Raw genomic sequence first — 13,395 nt, 5'->3', positions numbered from 1 at the left:
GTATTTGTGTGAAGATGGCTCAAATCTATAGTATGACTTTAACCTTGGAAAGGGCAGATTCTAAATAACAAACATTCAATTGCACAGCACTATGGAATTTGTAGCCTTTCAAATGCCAGCTAATGAGAAACTGTTGAGGCTTTGGGATCCAAAACCTGATCCCTTTTTTTCATACAGTCCAGATAACATCCCCCCCCCCCCCCAACCTCCCCACCCCACAACAAATGTATTGACACCAGCAGCTAAACAATTGAGCATTCCTCCAACAATAAACCACAGGTGACACAGACAAAAACTGAAGAGGTTTGGGTAAAGAACACAACTTACTACATGTTAAATAGAAAGGTTCTCCCCTTTGTAACTTATTTAAAAAAAAAAATTAAAAAAATTATACATACAAAAAATGAGATGTAAACAAATTACAGTAAGAAAATATCAGAGTCCTGATTGAAACGTAGTCACAGTATCACAAATGAGACTTCACCTAGCTTGTATTATAGTCACCAGCATCTATGCAACAGCAAATAAACCCCACATTTGTATAAAGATGTTTTAAAACGATTAGCATGTGCTGATGTGTCTCCTCGTTTACCTGAACTCAAGTGGAAGCAGCAGAAGTGCCACTTGTCATGACAAAGAAGCCCTTAAAAGTTTTATGGCCACTTTTTAGTGAATAGTTCAATGATTCCGGTTCAATCGCTGTGGTTCTAGGGGGAAACCAGCTGAGGCAGCATCGTACAGTCATTTCCCCTTCAGTTGTTACATTGCTGTACACTTCCTTGGAGAAGTGGATTCTGCATTTGCCTTTTTCCTAATGCTTTCTGTAAAACAAACATCATAGGTGTTTTTCCTCTCACCCATTAGGGGAAGCAGAATGAGAAATATCACTTGTACCTTTGTGCTGAGTGGCAGCTTAACATCAGTGCTGATGTTTTCTTTTTTTTTTAATTTTACTCCTGAGGGGTGTCTACTCAGTCTGGTTTTTAATCCTAGTTACTTAAAGGAGGGTCTACGTGTCTGGGTGTGGGTATTTTTGCTCTAGTAAATGCTTCTGGCAAATGGGAGATACAAAGCGGCAGGAGAAACAGCCCAGCAGTATGTATAAATGTGCATACTTGATAAAACAAGGCGGGGAAAAGACAACTTCCTGAGGACTTTGAGGATGTTAATAGCTTAAGACTCTATTTAGAAAAAGGACTGGCTGTACTTACATTACGCAACAGCTATAGAAATTAAATATAGATGTATTAAAAGGTTAATTCAAATGGTGCTAAGTTTGTATTACTCAAAGGAAAAGGAAAGTGATGGATTGTTACCTGCTAAGTCTCTTCTACAAATCCCCACCAGGCCTTCGTATAGTCCTTTGATTGGATTTTCTCCTGCTATGATCACACCATGAAGCCAAATAAGCAACATTCTGTGGCCATGCTCCCTGTAGCTTTTAGTACCTGGTAAGAATGATACATGGATGAAACCATATTTCACTCTGCATGGTGGCCGCAGACTGCGTCCAGTTCTGGCGTGATACCCGTGGAACTCCCTTCAGCGGTGGTGGGAACTGAGTGAATGGATGTGAGGGTAAATTTGGCCCTATTTGCTGCCCAGCCATGCTACTTTTTTTTTTTAATTGAAGCGATCCGAGATGGAAATTAAACAAACCTGCTCTTTAAACAGCAACTCCAACTTCTTAAACCATTTGGACTCTCAGCTGCCTGCACTCACACCAGGTAGCACACTGGTTCTGCAGTCGGCCGGGACAGAATGGGTTGGTGCTATAGTAGTCTGCATTTTGTAGGTGTAAGTACTTCATGTTCTGCTATTTTGCTGAATAACTTTCTCAGGTCCCTGAAACCAGAGCCCCCTCTTCCCCTTTCTGCACTGTTCTATGTCTGGCTCTGCAGGAGGGGACACATCTTAACTGCTGCCCTGGCAGCATTCCCTGCTCTCCTGGAAGGACAGAGCTCAAAAGCTGCACAGGTATTTAGAAGGTTTCTAAGAGAGAGAACAAAGTTGCAGGAAAGAGAATGGTCTCTACTCCGATCTATTGGCCTAATCTATCTGAGCACACTAAGGGTTACAGTCTCTTACTGATGGGACAAATGTATGTCTCTTTTAATGGGTCATGCTTACATCTTGTCTGAAAATATCTCAGCAGTGACATTCTTGTAACCTTCATAGTGTGAATTTCAGAGCACCTCTGTCTTTGCTTACACTCTTAATCCACAACTGCTGCTCCCTGGCAAAACAGGAGTAGGAAACAAGGCACGGACCTCAGGGGAAAGTGAATGAAATTGTGGTTAGCTGAAAGGATTGGGTCAAAATAGGTTGGCTTCAACAAGAAATCTGGCCCCTTAAAAGTCTTGGTACCACATCCAAAGTAATGTCAAAGATTTAATGGAATAGGCTGCAAAAAAAAAAGGGGGGGGGCGGGACTTCACATAATTATTTATGGCAACCCAGGCCCTTGAACTGGAAGTTTTCTGAAAGCCATCTGCAAGTAAATGACTGAATTTGGCTGAGTATGTTTTGTTCAAATGTATGACTCTTTAGGCTTTTCCATGCTTCCACTCAGAGCTGTGATTTCCAAACACAGGGATATTTCCAAGCTCAGAATGCAGTCTGTCCTGACATACCCTTCTAACTGCCCCCATAGTTCTCCGTGTGCTGAGCCAAAAGGGAAAATGAACACTGCCTGTTCCCTGGAAGGGCAGGCATACGTTGCCGGGGTCGCAGTGCAGGTTTCTCTTTGGTGGCCCTCCAAATGCTTTTCTCTAGGTCTACTCCTAATTACCAGAGGGGCAAGCCAAGGACAAACCGGCCCAGTGGGGCCAGGGTCTTTGGTGGAAGCTGGCTCCCCTTAAGACCAGGGCACCACTAATAAAATCTCTCTGTTGAAAGTCTGTGGTCTCCCTGTGCAGAACAGTAAGGAATGTTTATCCGCTTGCCTGAAAATGCCCTCTCTCTGTAGAAAGGTGTTCAGACCTCTCTTGCTTTGTCAGTTACAGCAATCAAGTTTCGCTTTAGGGACAAGGACTCCTATGCTTGGGCTGTCTCTCTAGCAGCCAGGGAGAGGAAGCAGGCCCCTTGTTTAGGAGCTGTGGATTTTCCTACTAGCCATTTTCAGGTGAGTACACATTTTCGTATTTATTTTATAAAGCATTTCAAACGCGATCTTGTGGCTGCTCCATCTGAACCAGGTGGCTTCCTTAGCATGTGGCCCAGTGCCACTGTTGGAGAATTATCTACTAGCAATAGATAGATTAAAGGGATGGAAATGCTTGGTGGAGATGAGAGGCCATCTGCTTTATACCTGCCCACTGCTGCTCAATGGCTCTGATATGTGCATCTGTGAATTTCCAGTAATGTGCAAGCTTCTTCCATTCGTTGGGTTTGAGGTATTTAGTAGCTAATCTCCACATCACTGAGCGAATGTGCTGCGTTTCCAGCCTGTGATCTTGTTTAAAGGTTAAGTGTTTTGCCACCCAGGAGTCAGAGTCACTGTTGAGACTGTCCTACAATGTTAAAATAGGAGTTTCAGTGTGAGGCTTCACATTTCTTTTAGGGTCAGAGACCACTCCCACCCCCACAATATCACAACCCTGAACAATGAATCCCTTCACTTCCAAAAAGCAATTTAACTTTCCTGCTAGCAGTGCTGTGCTGAACTAAGCCCTCTCTCCGCATTACCTGATTAGAGGCTATAATGTTCCACAGGCTGATGCTCTGATGACAACAGGAAACTAACACTGGGTTGTTAGCAGTAGCATCATCCTTAGTAACGTTTCCTGGACTAAAACGCCCAGGTGCTCTTCCAGCAATAGACTCACCATGCTTTTGTTTGTAATGGCCGGTCTGTAATATCCGACAGCCTTGCCCCTGGGGCAGCTTAAATTCATTCTGACACAGCATGTTTCTGTTTTACTAACTGTCCTATTTCATCCTGGCCCAATTCCGTGGGTTAATAAATCTTGTTAATGGCATCCTGGCTACAGAAGCCCATGTAGGTAACAATTTGCATTTCTACAGCGCCTTCTGTCTGATGCTCTTGAATAACATGCTTCAGCAACATGAATGAAAGCTCACAAATGCCTGTGATGGAGGCAAGTGTCTGCCCAAGGCCACACAGGTAGCCTGTCTAAGGGCCTGGAATAGAATCCGATAGCCTGGCTCTAGGCCTTCACTACAAGACCATCCTCCAAGAACTCCTGCTGGGATTTACAAGAAGGCCTAAACAGGTTAGGTGCTGCTTGGGAGGGTGATCTGGGAAACCTATTTACAATTTAAGAACTCTGGCTGATAATATCGTGTTGCTATGAAAGCTGCGGTATCAGGAATGTCCCTCTGTCGGTGTGTATCTACCATGCTGACAAGCGTACCTCCCAGAAAGGGACAATGTTGGGCCGTTAGAACTCAGCCATGGTCTACTCAGTGAAGCACCTTGGGCTAACGGGTTTGTTTGAGTTGGGAGAATGATACTTCTTCCTCTGGTCTGAAGGAAGTCGGGAAGTGGAGAGAGCTGAAATTCTCCAGCTTGGAGACAGGGCTGACAAAGCAGGCAGTTATAACTCATGGGGGGGTGGAGGGGAGACGGACAGGAAGTTTTGGGCAGGTAGAAGGAAGGGGATGGACTGGCAAAGAGAGAAGAAGTGAGGTGGGGGAGAAGGCTCTGTGTTTCTGAACCCAAGCCGTGCACTGCAACAGGAAGACGCTGGATGACCCCAGACGCCCCATCCCCCAGAAGACTTTGGAGTGGTGGGGGAACTGAGGTAAGAAGGTGCTAGGTTTGCTGATTTTGGATGGACGTAGTTTTGGAGGTTTCATCACATGACGATCTTTAATTCCTGGAGACTCCAGGGCATTCCTGGTCGGATTTATTTTTTTTTTAGAACTTTGTGTGTCTCGTGCTATTAAAGAAAGAGCAATAATGTGTTAGGATCCTGTGCAGAGTGTCTGTACGTTATTTGCTACACCTAGCACGTGCCCCTGCGAGCAGTAAACTATAGCCAGAATACTCACGCAGCAGGAGTTTTGGAAGAAGGTGTTAAGCTATGAGCGTATCTTGGGGGGTCAGCATTGGTTCCAGGGACTAAGCAGTTGGACTGCGAGGTCTGAGCTCTTAGGAGGGGCTGCTAGGTAGACGATACCAAGAGCATTGTCTAGGGGTCCCAAGATAGGAACAGTGCATGGGATCTATTCAGACTCCAGAGGCTTAAAACATTGGGGGATTCACTGGCGGGATCCCCTCACAGCAGTCTGGTGAGTGGCAAAGAGGGAGCGCTTGACTGGGAGTTGTGACAGTGTCTAACTCCCTTTGACTTTCAATGGGGGCTAGATGCGTAACCTGCTTAGGTGCTTTATAAACTCCCACTAGGCACCAATCTGGATCTTTTGGTAACTAAATATCTGTGAAAATCCAGCTTCCCTTCCTCCCAGTGCAGCCTGGGATATTTAACAGCAGGGACTCCTATATTAATAAGCAAAGTCTTTGGTACAGTTGTGGGCTGCTTTGTTGTTTGTTTTTCTAACGGGGCAGTGAAAACAGAGAGCTGTTTGCCATGGATCTTCTGCATTTCTCTTTCCCTCGTTCCAGTGAGCACAGAGAATTGCCTCCATAGAAAGGATGCTTTTCAGGGTACTCGGCTCAGTGTATGATGCCTACCTTCTCCCATTTGTAAAATCGATCCGCTTTGATAATCATGTCCGCCAAGTTGATATGGTTGCCCCGGGCAGCTACATCCAGGGATGTTTTTCCTTGCTGAAATTGAGGGGATTTAAAAAAAAAAAAAATGTTGTGCCCAAAATATATATTTGCCATTTGTCTCTTTAAGAGACTAATCAGACCCCCCTGTCACCATAGTCTTTGAGCACCTCCCAGTCTTGAATGTACGGATTATGCTATTATCCCCAGTTTACAGATAGGAAACTGAGGCCCAGAGAGACACAAGTGATGTCTCAGTGGTTACACAAGGAGTCTGGGGTGGAGCTGGGACTTGAACGCATGTCCTAGGCCAGCACGTTAACCACTGGACCATCCTGCCATTTCATCAATCTGCAGTGATTACGGAGCTTCCATCATACGGGGGAGCTGAAACACCCCACTTACCACTGGTGCTAGACAAATGTGATCCGCCATTACTTTATTCCCAGCTCTTTAAGAGGATAAAGCAAAATTATTTTTACCTGTTGTTACAGGAGCAGGGTTTACAGAAGCCAAACTAAGGGGATCAGCAACATTTATATAGGCAAGGTAGATTTGGGTGCCTTGCAAGCCTAGTGCCTCCACGGGGTGCGAGAGGGAGTCTCAGAATGGCACTTGCTGCACCACTGAGCACTAAGTGCAGGGGGCAGGCTCTAGCCACTCTCCAAACCCAGCTGGTCACTCGAAGTGCTGAATGCCACTCAGTGCTCACCTTCTCTTCCGCTCTGGGAGCCCAGTGGTAGCTTTGCTAATTGCCTGGTGCCCCGCCCAGATCCAGGTTCCCTATACCTCTCTCCGACAGCAACCATGCCCTCTCTGCGTGCCCTCTCCCCCCCAGGCAGGAGCAAGCACAGCTTGGCCCGAAATGTCTCCGATTTCACCACTGAGAGAATAGGGGGCTTCAAAGCACTTTACAGACATTCACAGAGTAACGAACGCTTGCACCCGTGTCTCCGAGGGCACAACCCAGTACTACATGTTAAGTCCAAGACAAACTATGGCCCTTTGTTCAACAGATTCATTGAGGTGTATGAATCGGAACTGATCTGTGTAATCCCACAAAGTTCTGCAATTCGTGTATGAACAGAAACCATCTCCTAGAAAACGACACAGGTCAGTTTGACTATTAATGTATGAACAGTATGTTGCATGAACTCTGTGTGTGCATAGATAGATAGGAATGGGACTGGAATAGCTATCTAATCTATCTATCTAATCTATCAGAAATAAATGCAGCATACCAGGAGAGGAATTCTGTGTTGGGGTTGGCTTTTTGGTAATGAAGAGTTCTCACTTTGTACCGAGGATAAAATGTCCTCAATATAGCAAGCACGTTTTCTCTGTGCAGTGTCTTCCTCCAGTTCAGTGGGTCTCAACCAGGGAGACGTGTACCCCGGGGGGATGCAGAGGTCTTCCAGGCGGTACATCAACTCATCTAGAGATTTACCTAGTTTTACAACAGGCTACTTAAAAAGCACTAGCGAAGTCAGTACAAACTAACATTTCATACAGACAATGACTTGTTTACACGGCTCTATGTACGATATACTGAAATGGAAGTACAATATTTATATTCCAATTGATTTATTTTATAATTATATGGTAAAAATGAGAACACCAGCAATGTTTCAGTCATGGTTTGCTGTGACACTTTTGTATTTTTATGTCTGGTTTTGTAAGCAAGTAGTTTTTAAGTTTGGAGGTTCCCAAGACAAATCAGACTCCTGAAAGGGGTACAGTAGTCTGGAAAGGTTGAGCACCACTGCTCTAGTTCCAAGAGCTGCCAGATGATGGCAACAACAAACAGTTATTTCGGTTCTGTACCTAAGGCTAAGTCATTGGATTTGGTTTTTGTTTATAAAACCTGCTGTTGTTTAACTTTATAGCGAATTGTAGCTCTGATATTAACCTGTGGCTGAATGCTCTTGAGTTTTCTTCCTACACATGCAAATATGTCCAGCTACACTCTCAGAACAAAGAACAGAATTTGCCAGATCGTCTTAAAATTCTTTTAGTTAATTGGAGTTCTGGGGTTTCTTTTTTCTCCCCAGCAAGCAGAGCACTGAATGCTGGGTATTTCAGATTTACACACACTGGATCTTTTATTTTTTTTACCCATTAAAATGTTTCTTTGCACTATAATCCCAATACTTTGTTATTTATGATTGTCACAGAAGAACATTGTTCAGTTAGTATAAGTGAAGATATGTGGCAGGAGCAGGAGTTGGGTCTGAGAACTTTGCATAGCAAAGCGTGAACTACCCTGTACTTTTCTAAGACTCATTCACATCCCCTTCAAAAATTCAACACCCTCTGCTCTCTCCCCAAAAAGCATTATTTTAACTGTTTACGCTGTGAAAATGTTAGTGTGTTAAGAACACTGTCAGTTTTACTCATGGGCTGAGATCAAACAAAACATGGCTTTCCTCCCAATCCCCACGCATCTACCCCATCCCTAAGGATGTTTACCTTATCAATTAACTTCAAATTAACTCCTGCTATGAGAATCATCTCAGCTATGTCTTGTCTCCCGTGTTCTGCAGCAATATGGAGTGGTGTCTGCTGCCTCTGTGTGAAAAGAAAGCAGAAGCAAGATGAAATACCTGGGAGGAAATGCTGGCCAGGAACGGTGGGAAGAAACATGGCCATTTATAACAGTACTGGGAGACAAGGCTAAGTGTGAACAGAGGAGCATGTTCCGTACTCCCTCATGCCCATTCAACGTCCATGTAATTCTCCCATCAACATTCTATGGCACGTAAGGCCACAGGTCAATATGAATACCCCTGTAGTGATTTTTTTTCATACTGAAGGACTTCTGGAAAATCCCAGGAAATTTAAAAGAAACCAAACAAAATAATGTGGCAATTTGATGCAGGCATGAAGCAAGCAAGCGTGCATTGAGATAACTGCAAGAGTAGAATGAATAATAACTAAAATCAAATGCTGGGTGATAAATCCAACCTTACCCCCCATTTTCAGTCATTCTTAACTGTCTCAAAATATCCTTCTGTGCTGAAATTCTCTCTTTGTGTACAGCTCAGAGGTGAGGGGCTGAATTGGCAAACTTTGTGTCTCGATCACCCAAGGAACTCAATAGGAATCCCATGCACAGAGAGCACTTGCAGGGCCAGGCCCTGCATTTGCTTGGAAAATGTGAACAATTCAGCTGTTTTCATGTTTCAGGACCTGAACTTCCACGTTTTCCACATTTAAAAGCGTTGTTCTTTTCCCCACTCCTGCTCAGAACTGGCTGATTTAAAACCTCGGTGAATGTGGTTCACGTCTCAGAGATGGAAGGGTTCCGAGCCTTACTTCATCTGGGATGTCCAAGTTGCACTCTGCGTCGATGAGGAGTTTAACAATGGCTGGGAAGTTCTGCAGCACTGCAATGTGCATGGCTGATGCATGTTGCTGTGGGAAGAAGGTGCATTATTTGCATATGAGGGGGAAAAGACATTGGGGTCTCTAGCTCGCACACAGCTTGGGGTCCTGGAGTCTGCTTGTAGGGGGGGAATGTAAGGATCCAAGGATGTAGGTCTGCATCCTGGGGCTATGAGGGCCATGGCTTGCTGACGCTAACTTGTCAGCACCAACGGAGATGAGCAAAGCACCATCTTGTTAAACCTGGAAAGTCAATCACCACAGGACGGTCTATCGGAGCCCCCAAGGCCTGCAGCTGCCTGATTGGCTCATACCCGCTACCTAAGCCAGGAAGTGAACCACGTGGGCTGTCTGAGCAGCTGTGCAGACTTCCTGCTGCTGCCTCCACGTTGGCCCCTGCTCTTGCCTGCCTCCTGCAATTCTGATCCAGCCCTGCTCCTGACCAGCTCCTCGCTCCCGCCTTGCTCCTGCTCCGTGTCTGATCCATGCCACTCTCCAGTTCCTGCCCTTTCACCTTGTTCCTGACCACTGGCTACCAATCCTGGCTCTGCCCCCGTGTTCTGACTTCTGGCTCCACCCTTGGCTCTGGCATTTGGTATCCGACCCCAGCTCCGATCCTTATCTTTGATTACTGGTCCTGACTCTGGCTCAACCCCCTAGCTCTGGGACTTGGCAGTTGACTCTGGCTCTTACCCCCGCTTCCATTCTCTGACCTGGATGCCTGCTCTGCCCACTAGGCCAGACAGCCTACATCCTGGTTCCTAACAGCAAGGGCATCTTGGCTGGAACACAATGGCTACTTCTGAAACTTAACTTCCATTCATGCAGCCTTTGGCTTAATGTATAAACTGCAGCCGGGATTGTTCCAGGTTCTGCAAGGGAATGATGTACGGCTAGGTTTAGCCGCCTTCCCGCTGAAGTCAGTGGGAACAAGCTTGCAGCTACTGTTGTCAACTAGCAACTCAACTCTGCTTTCTTGGAACCAGCTCTCTTGACAATGGCTGGTGATAGTCTACACACAGGTGCACGCAGACTCAGGGTGGCCTGAGGGAGCAGCAGTTTTCTACCCAATTCTGGCCCCGCGACATGAAGGGACCCTCCGTATGGTAAGCACTCCATAACTGAGCTGCCCAGGGGCATTTTCAGGCAGGGCCCAGAATCAGAGGACATGTTTTCCCCGACGCAGATCTTGCCTTGGCTGAATGGAGTGCTGTGATTAGCCACAATACGGGCTCGTAGCAATACATACTTTTGCAGTGTTGAATTGAGCCTCGAATTTTTTTACCAAGAAAAGAAAGCTGGAATTTGGCTCTATCTGTTCATCAATGCTTAAAGCCATTTAATGTGACTTACATGATTAACTGCATCTATGTAGATTCCTGCATCAACAAGGATCCTGGCCATGTCTTCATAGCCATGGAGTGCTGCATAATGAAGGCAGGTCATCGCTTTCTGAGAAAGACAGCAACATAGCTGATATTAGTTGGGACCTTTTATCAAGCCAAAGGACGTATTTCCAGCGGGGCCTCTGTTCGTTCTGCTTCCCAGTGATCCCTGTTGTTTTAGAGGCCACCCCAAGAGTTCTCCCTGCATTCCTTCCACTGTGGAGCAAGGGAGGAAATCAGTGCACACAGTTAAGGATGCGACAATACTAGGATGATAGATTTCAACTGGCTAGCTCCACAACCAAAGCCATAGCCACTTTCACATGGGAATGCAACGATTTGGTTGAATGGCCTTGATTGCCCATGCCCTGCAGTGAAATCAGGAGTTTTGGAGGTACAAGGAATGCAGGACTGACCCATTTAGAGGGAATCTTCTCTAAGATACAAAATTCAGATGAGTTTCGCCTCGCCTTTTGGCAAATGGCTTTTCCACCTGCACCGATACTTTATTAACAGAGGTAGCATTCCAGAAGGTGAATGGAGATTAGCCCTGTGTGTGCATTGCTGACCTCATGTGAAAGGCTGTGCCAGCCACACGGTTGCTACAGGTAGCACGAACGTGAGGTGCTCAGAGACAAAATCATCTTCAGACCGTTCCTGCTCACCTGGGTTTGGGCATTAACGTCACAACCAGCTTCCAAGAGGAGTTTCACGCAGTCGTAGTGGCCTCCCTCCACAGCCAAGTGCAGAGCAGTCAGACCTTCCTGGAAACACAGCAGAACAAGCTTGACATGGGCATGCTAGCTTAGGCTGTTAGAGCCTCTAATAAAGCAAGTGTTACTCTCTGTTTCATAGGGAAGGACAAGCCACAGCTGTGGGGCGGGAGAATCCACTCATTAACTTGGGCTTCTTTGGCAACTTGTCTTCCGAACCCCTGATGTGTTTAAAATCATGGTTCTAAGGACCAGGGATTCATTCTCCCTCCAGACTACAGTTAGAAAAGGGAAGGAAATTAACACACACATGCTAACAATACAGTGACATCCTCGCTCCATACTGACTGCAGTGGCCGTTTTGCGTGTAGCATGGGACTCTGAATGTTCTGATCAGTCATATCTAATACACTGTTCTTTAATCCATCTGCCCCCGGGTCTGTAAGCAAAGTGATTTTACCCACACGTATTAGCTAGTGCAATTCTACCTAGGTACAAAAGAGTGAGTTTGAAAAGGACTCCATGCCTAACCCTGTAATTTACTAGCTTTGATTAAACAAGGTCACAATCTTAATGTGATCTAAAGATGTTTTTGTGCATCAACAAGAACACACTATAATAAAATAATTAAAACATGTACTCCCAGGGAGTATCAAATGTCACCTTACCAGAATCTTATTTACTCCGCAAAGAGAGCGTTAAATAGGGTATAAGGGGAACGCTGATAAACTTAACTAGTAGTGTGCCCTGCAATTGTTAAGGACTTTACTGAGCCAGTATTTGCTATGCAGGGTTTTAACTATGTTTAGGTCTTCTGAGTTTAGGTTTTAACTGACAAAATATCCCCAATACTGATTTTTTTTTTGTTTTTGTTTGTCCAATAAACAGCAGAAATGCTTCCATGTATCTAAGGGCTTGTCTACATGGAGCAGTAATGTAGACTACGGGAGCATGATTTCTGAAGCACGTTAATGTGTTTTACATTAATTGGTCCATGTAGACCCTGCTGGTGTGCACTAAAGGTTCCCTAACGTGCTTTAACGTAGTGCTGTTTGAACCAGTACTGTTGTTGCACTAGGGAACATTACAAAGAGATTACTCATTACACTATATATTACTGTATATTCAAGGAGAAATCCCTGAATCTCCCGATTTCTGGACATTACATAAAAATCAAAAATTGCTAAGAAAATAAACACCCAAAATGAAATGCATAAACCTCAAAAAACCAGAAAGCCTTAACTATGTTCCAATCACAGACACTTTCGATGTTCGTCTGTAGAGAGAAAGATCTCAGATAGAAGGGTGATTTCGTTCAGTGACTAAGTCAACATTGTTTCAGCAAGATTTATTTTAAAACAAAATTCATTAGCTGCTTAGGCATCCCGAATGTGCAGGGGTGAGAAGATAAACAAGCGTCACAATGAGGGATTTTGGTCTTGGCTGTTGGTCCAACAGGTATTTTGTCTTTCACTGATATTCTGTACACATGCCCAGCACTTTGGATCAGTGCATTTTAAATAAAACCAGATAGCTACATAAACTTGTTCGAGATACAGTCCCTGTAGTGAGGCGGTGTGGGTCTCCGCTGCCCCAGAGAGTGACCAGCCCCTCCAGACACCGGAGTGGGCGGAGCCCGGGAGTTCTGAGCTCACCCCCTAGAGGGTCAGGCGTGGCAGAAGAAGTATAAAGACCCAACCCCAGAGCTCACTGAGAGAGCAGCCGCAGGGGAGACCAGACGCCTCCAGCCTCTCTCCTGGTTGGGAAGCCCCAGCGACCTATGGCAGACACAAGGGCTGGCCAAGCCTGCCCCAGGCCAGCTACCTGGAGGAGTGGCCAAGCCTGCCCTGCACCAGCGATCCTGAGGAACCCATTGTGCTGGAACCCCCGAGGACACCACCCTGACCCAGGTCCCTTAAGAGGGGGACTCTGGAAGTAGACCGGGGGCAGCCGACCCTAGTCTGGCTGCAGCACTGCCAGAACCCATGTCAGTGTGTTGCGGCCAGGATCCCCACTGACACAGCCGGTCTTCTGCTGCTGCTAGGGCCCCGGGCTGGGATGCAGTGGAGTGGGAGGGCCTGCGTCCCCCCTGCCACCCTAACTCGCAGGTGGCCATCTCCCCCTCTCCCAGGCCTTTGGACCCAGGGCCTGGGCTTGCTGTGGATAAACTGTTCTTGCCCAGCCCCTGCCTGAGGGCCTGAGCACCTGATTTACC

At 46.0% G+C, this 13,395-nt stretch overlaps 1 protein-coding gene across 4 annotated transcripts in view; it reads right to left on the bottom strand.

The window, feature by feature from the left end:
- Positions 1-232: 232 nt before the first annotated feature.
- ANKDD1A (ankyrin repeat and death domain containing 1A) overlaps positions 233-13,395 on the bottom strand; it is a 30,995-nt gene continuing 17,832 nt past the window's right edge. Inside the window, exons 6-13 of one of the 4 annotated variants that reach the window (XM_048866722.2) lie at positions 11,133-11,231; positions 10,436-10,534; positions 9,014-9,112; positions 8,168-8,266; positions 5,660-5,755; positions 3,311-3,512; positions 1,317-1,448; positions 233-821 (exon numbers count right to left, since the gene is read on the bottom strand). In XM_048866722.2, coding sequence (XP_048722679.1) covers positions 760-821; positions 1,317-1,448; positions 3,311-3,512; positions 5,660-5,755; positions 8,168-8,266; positions 9,014-9,112; positions 10,436-10,534; positions 11,133-11,231 — 888 coding nt within the window. In that variant the 3' untranslated portion in view covers positions 233-759. The remainder of the gene's footprint in view (positions 822-1,316; positions 1,449-3,310; positions 3,513-5,659; positions 5,756-8,167; positions 8,267-9,013; positions 9,113-10,435; positions 10,535-11,132; positions 11,232-13,395) is intronic. The other 3 variants (XM_048866720.2, XM_048866721.2, XM_075133213.1) reach the window with 3 other exon arrangements.

The sequence above is a fragment of the Caretta caretta genome, chromosome 10, assembly GCF_965140235.1.
Source record: "Caretta caretta isolate rCarCar2 chromosome 10, rCarCar1.hap1, whole genome shotgun sequence".
In the NCBI taxonomy this organism is placed as follows: domain Eukaryota; kingdom Metazoa; phylum Chordata; order Testudines; family Cheloniidae; genus Caretta; species Caretta caretta.
Note: the sequence above shows the minus strand (reverse complement) of the source record. Positions and strands in the feature narration are given on the sequence as shown.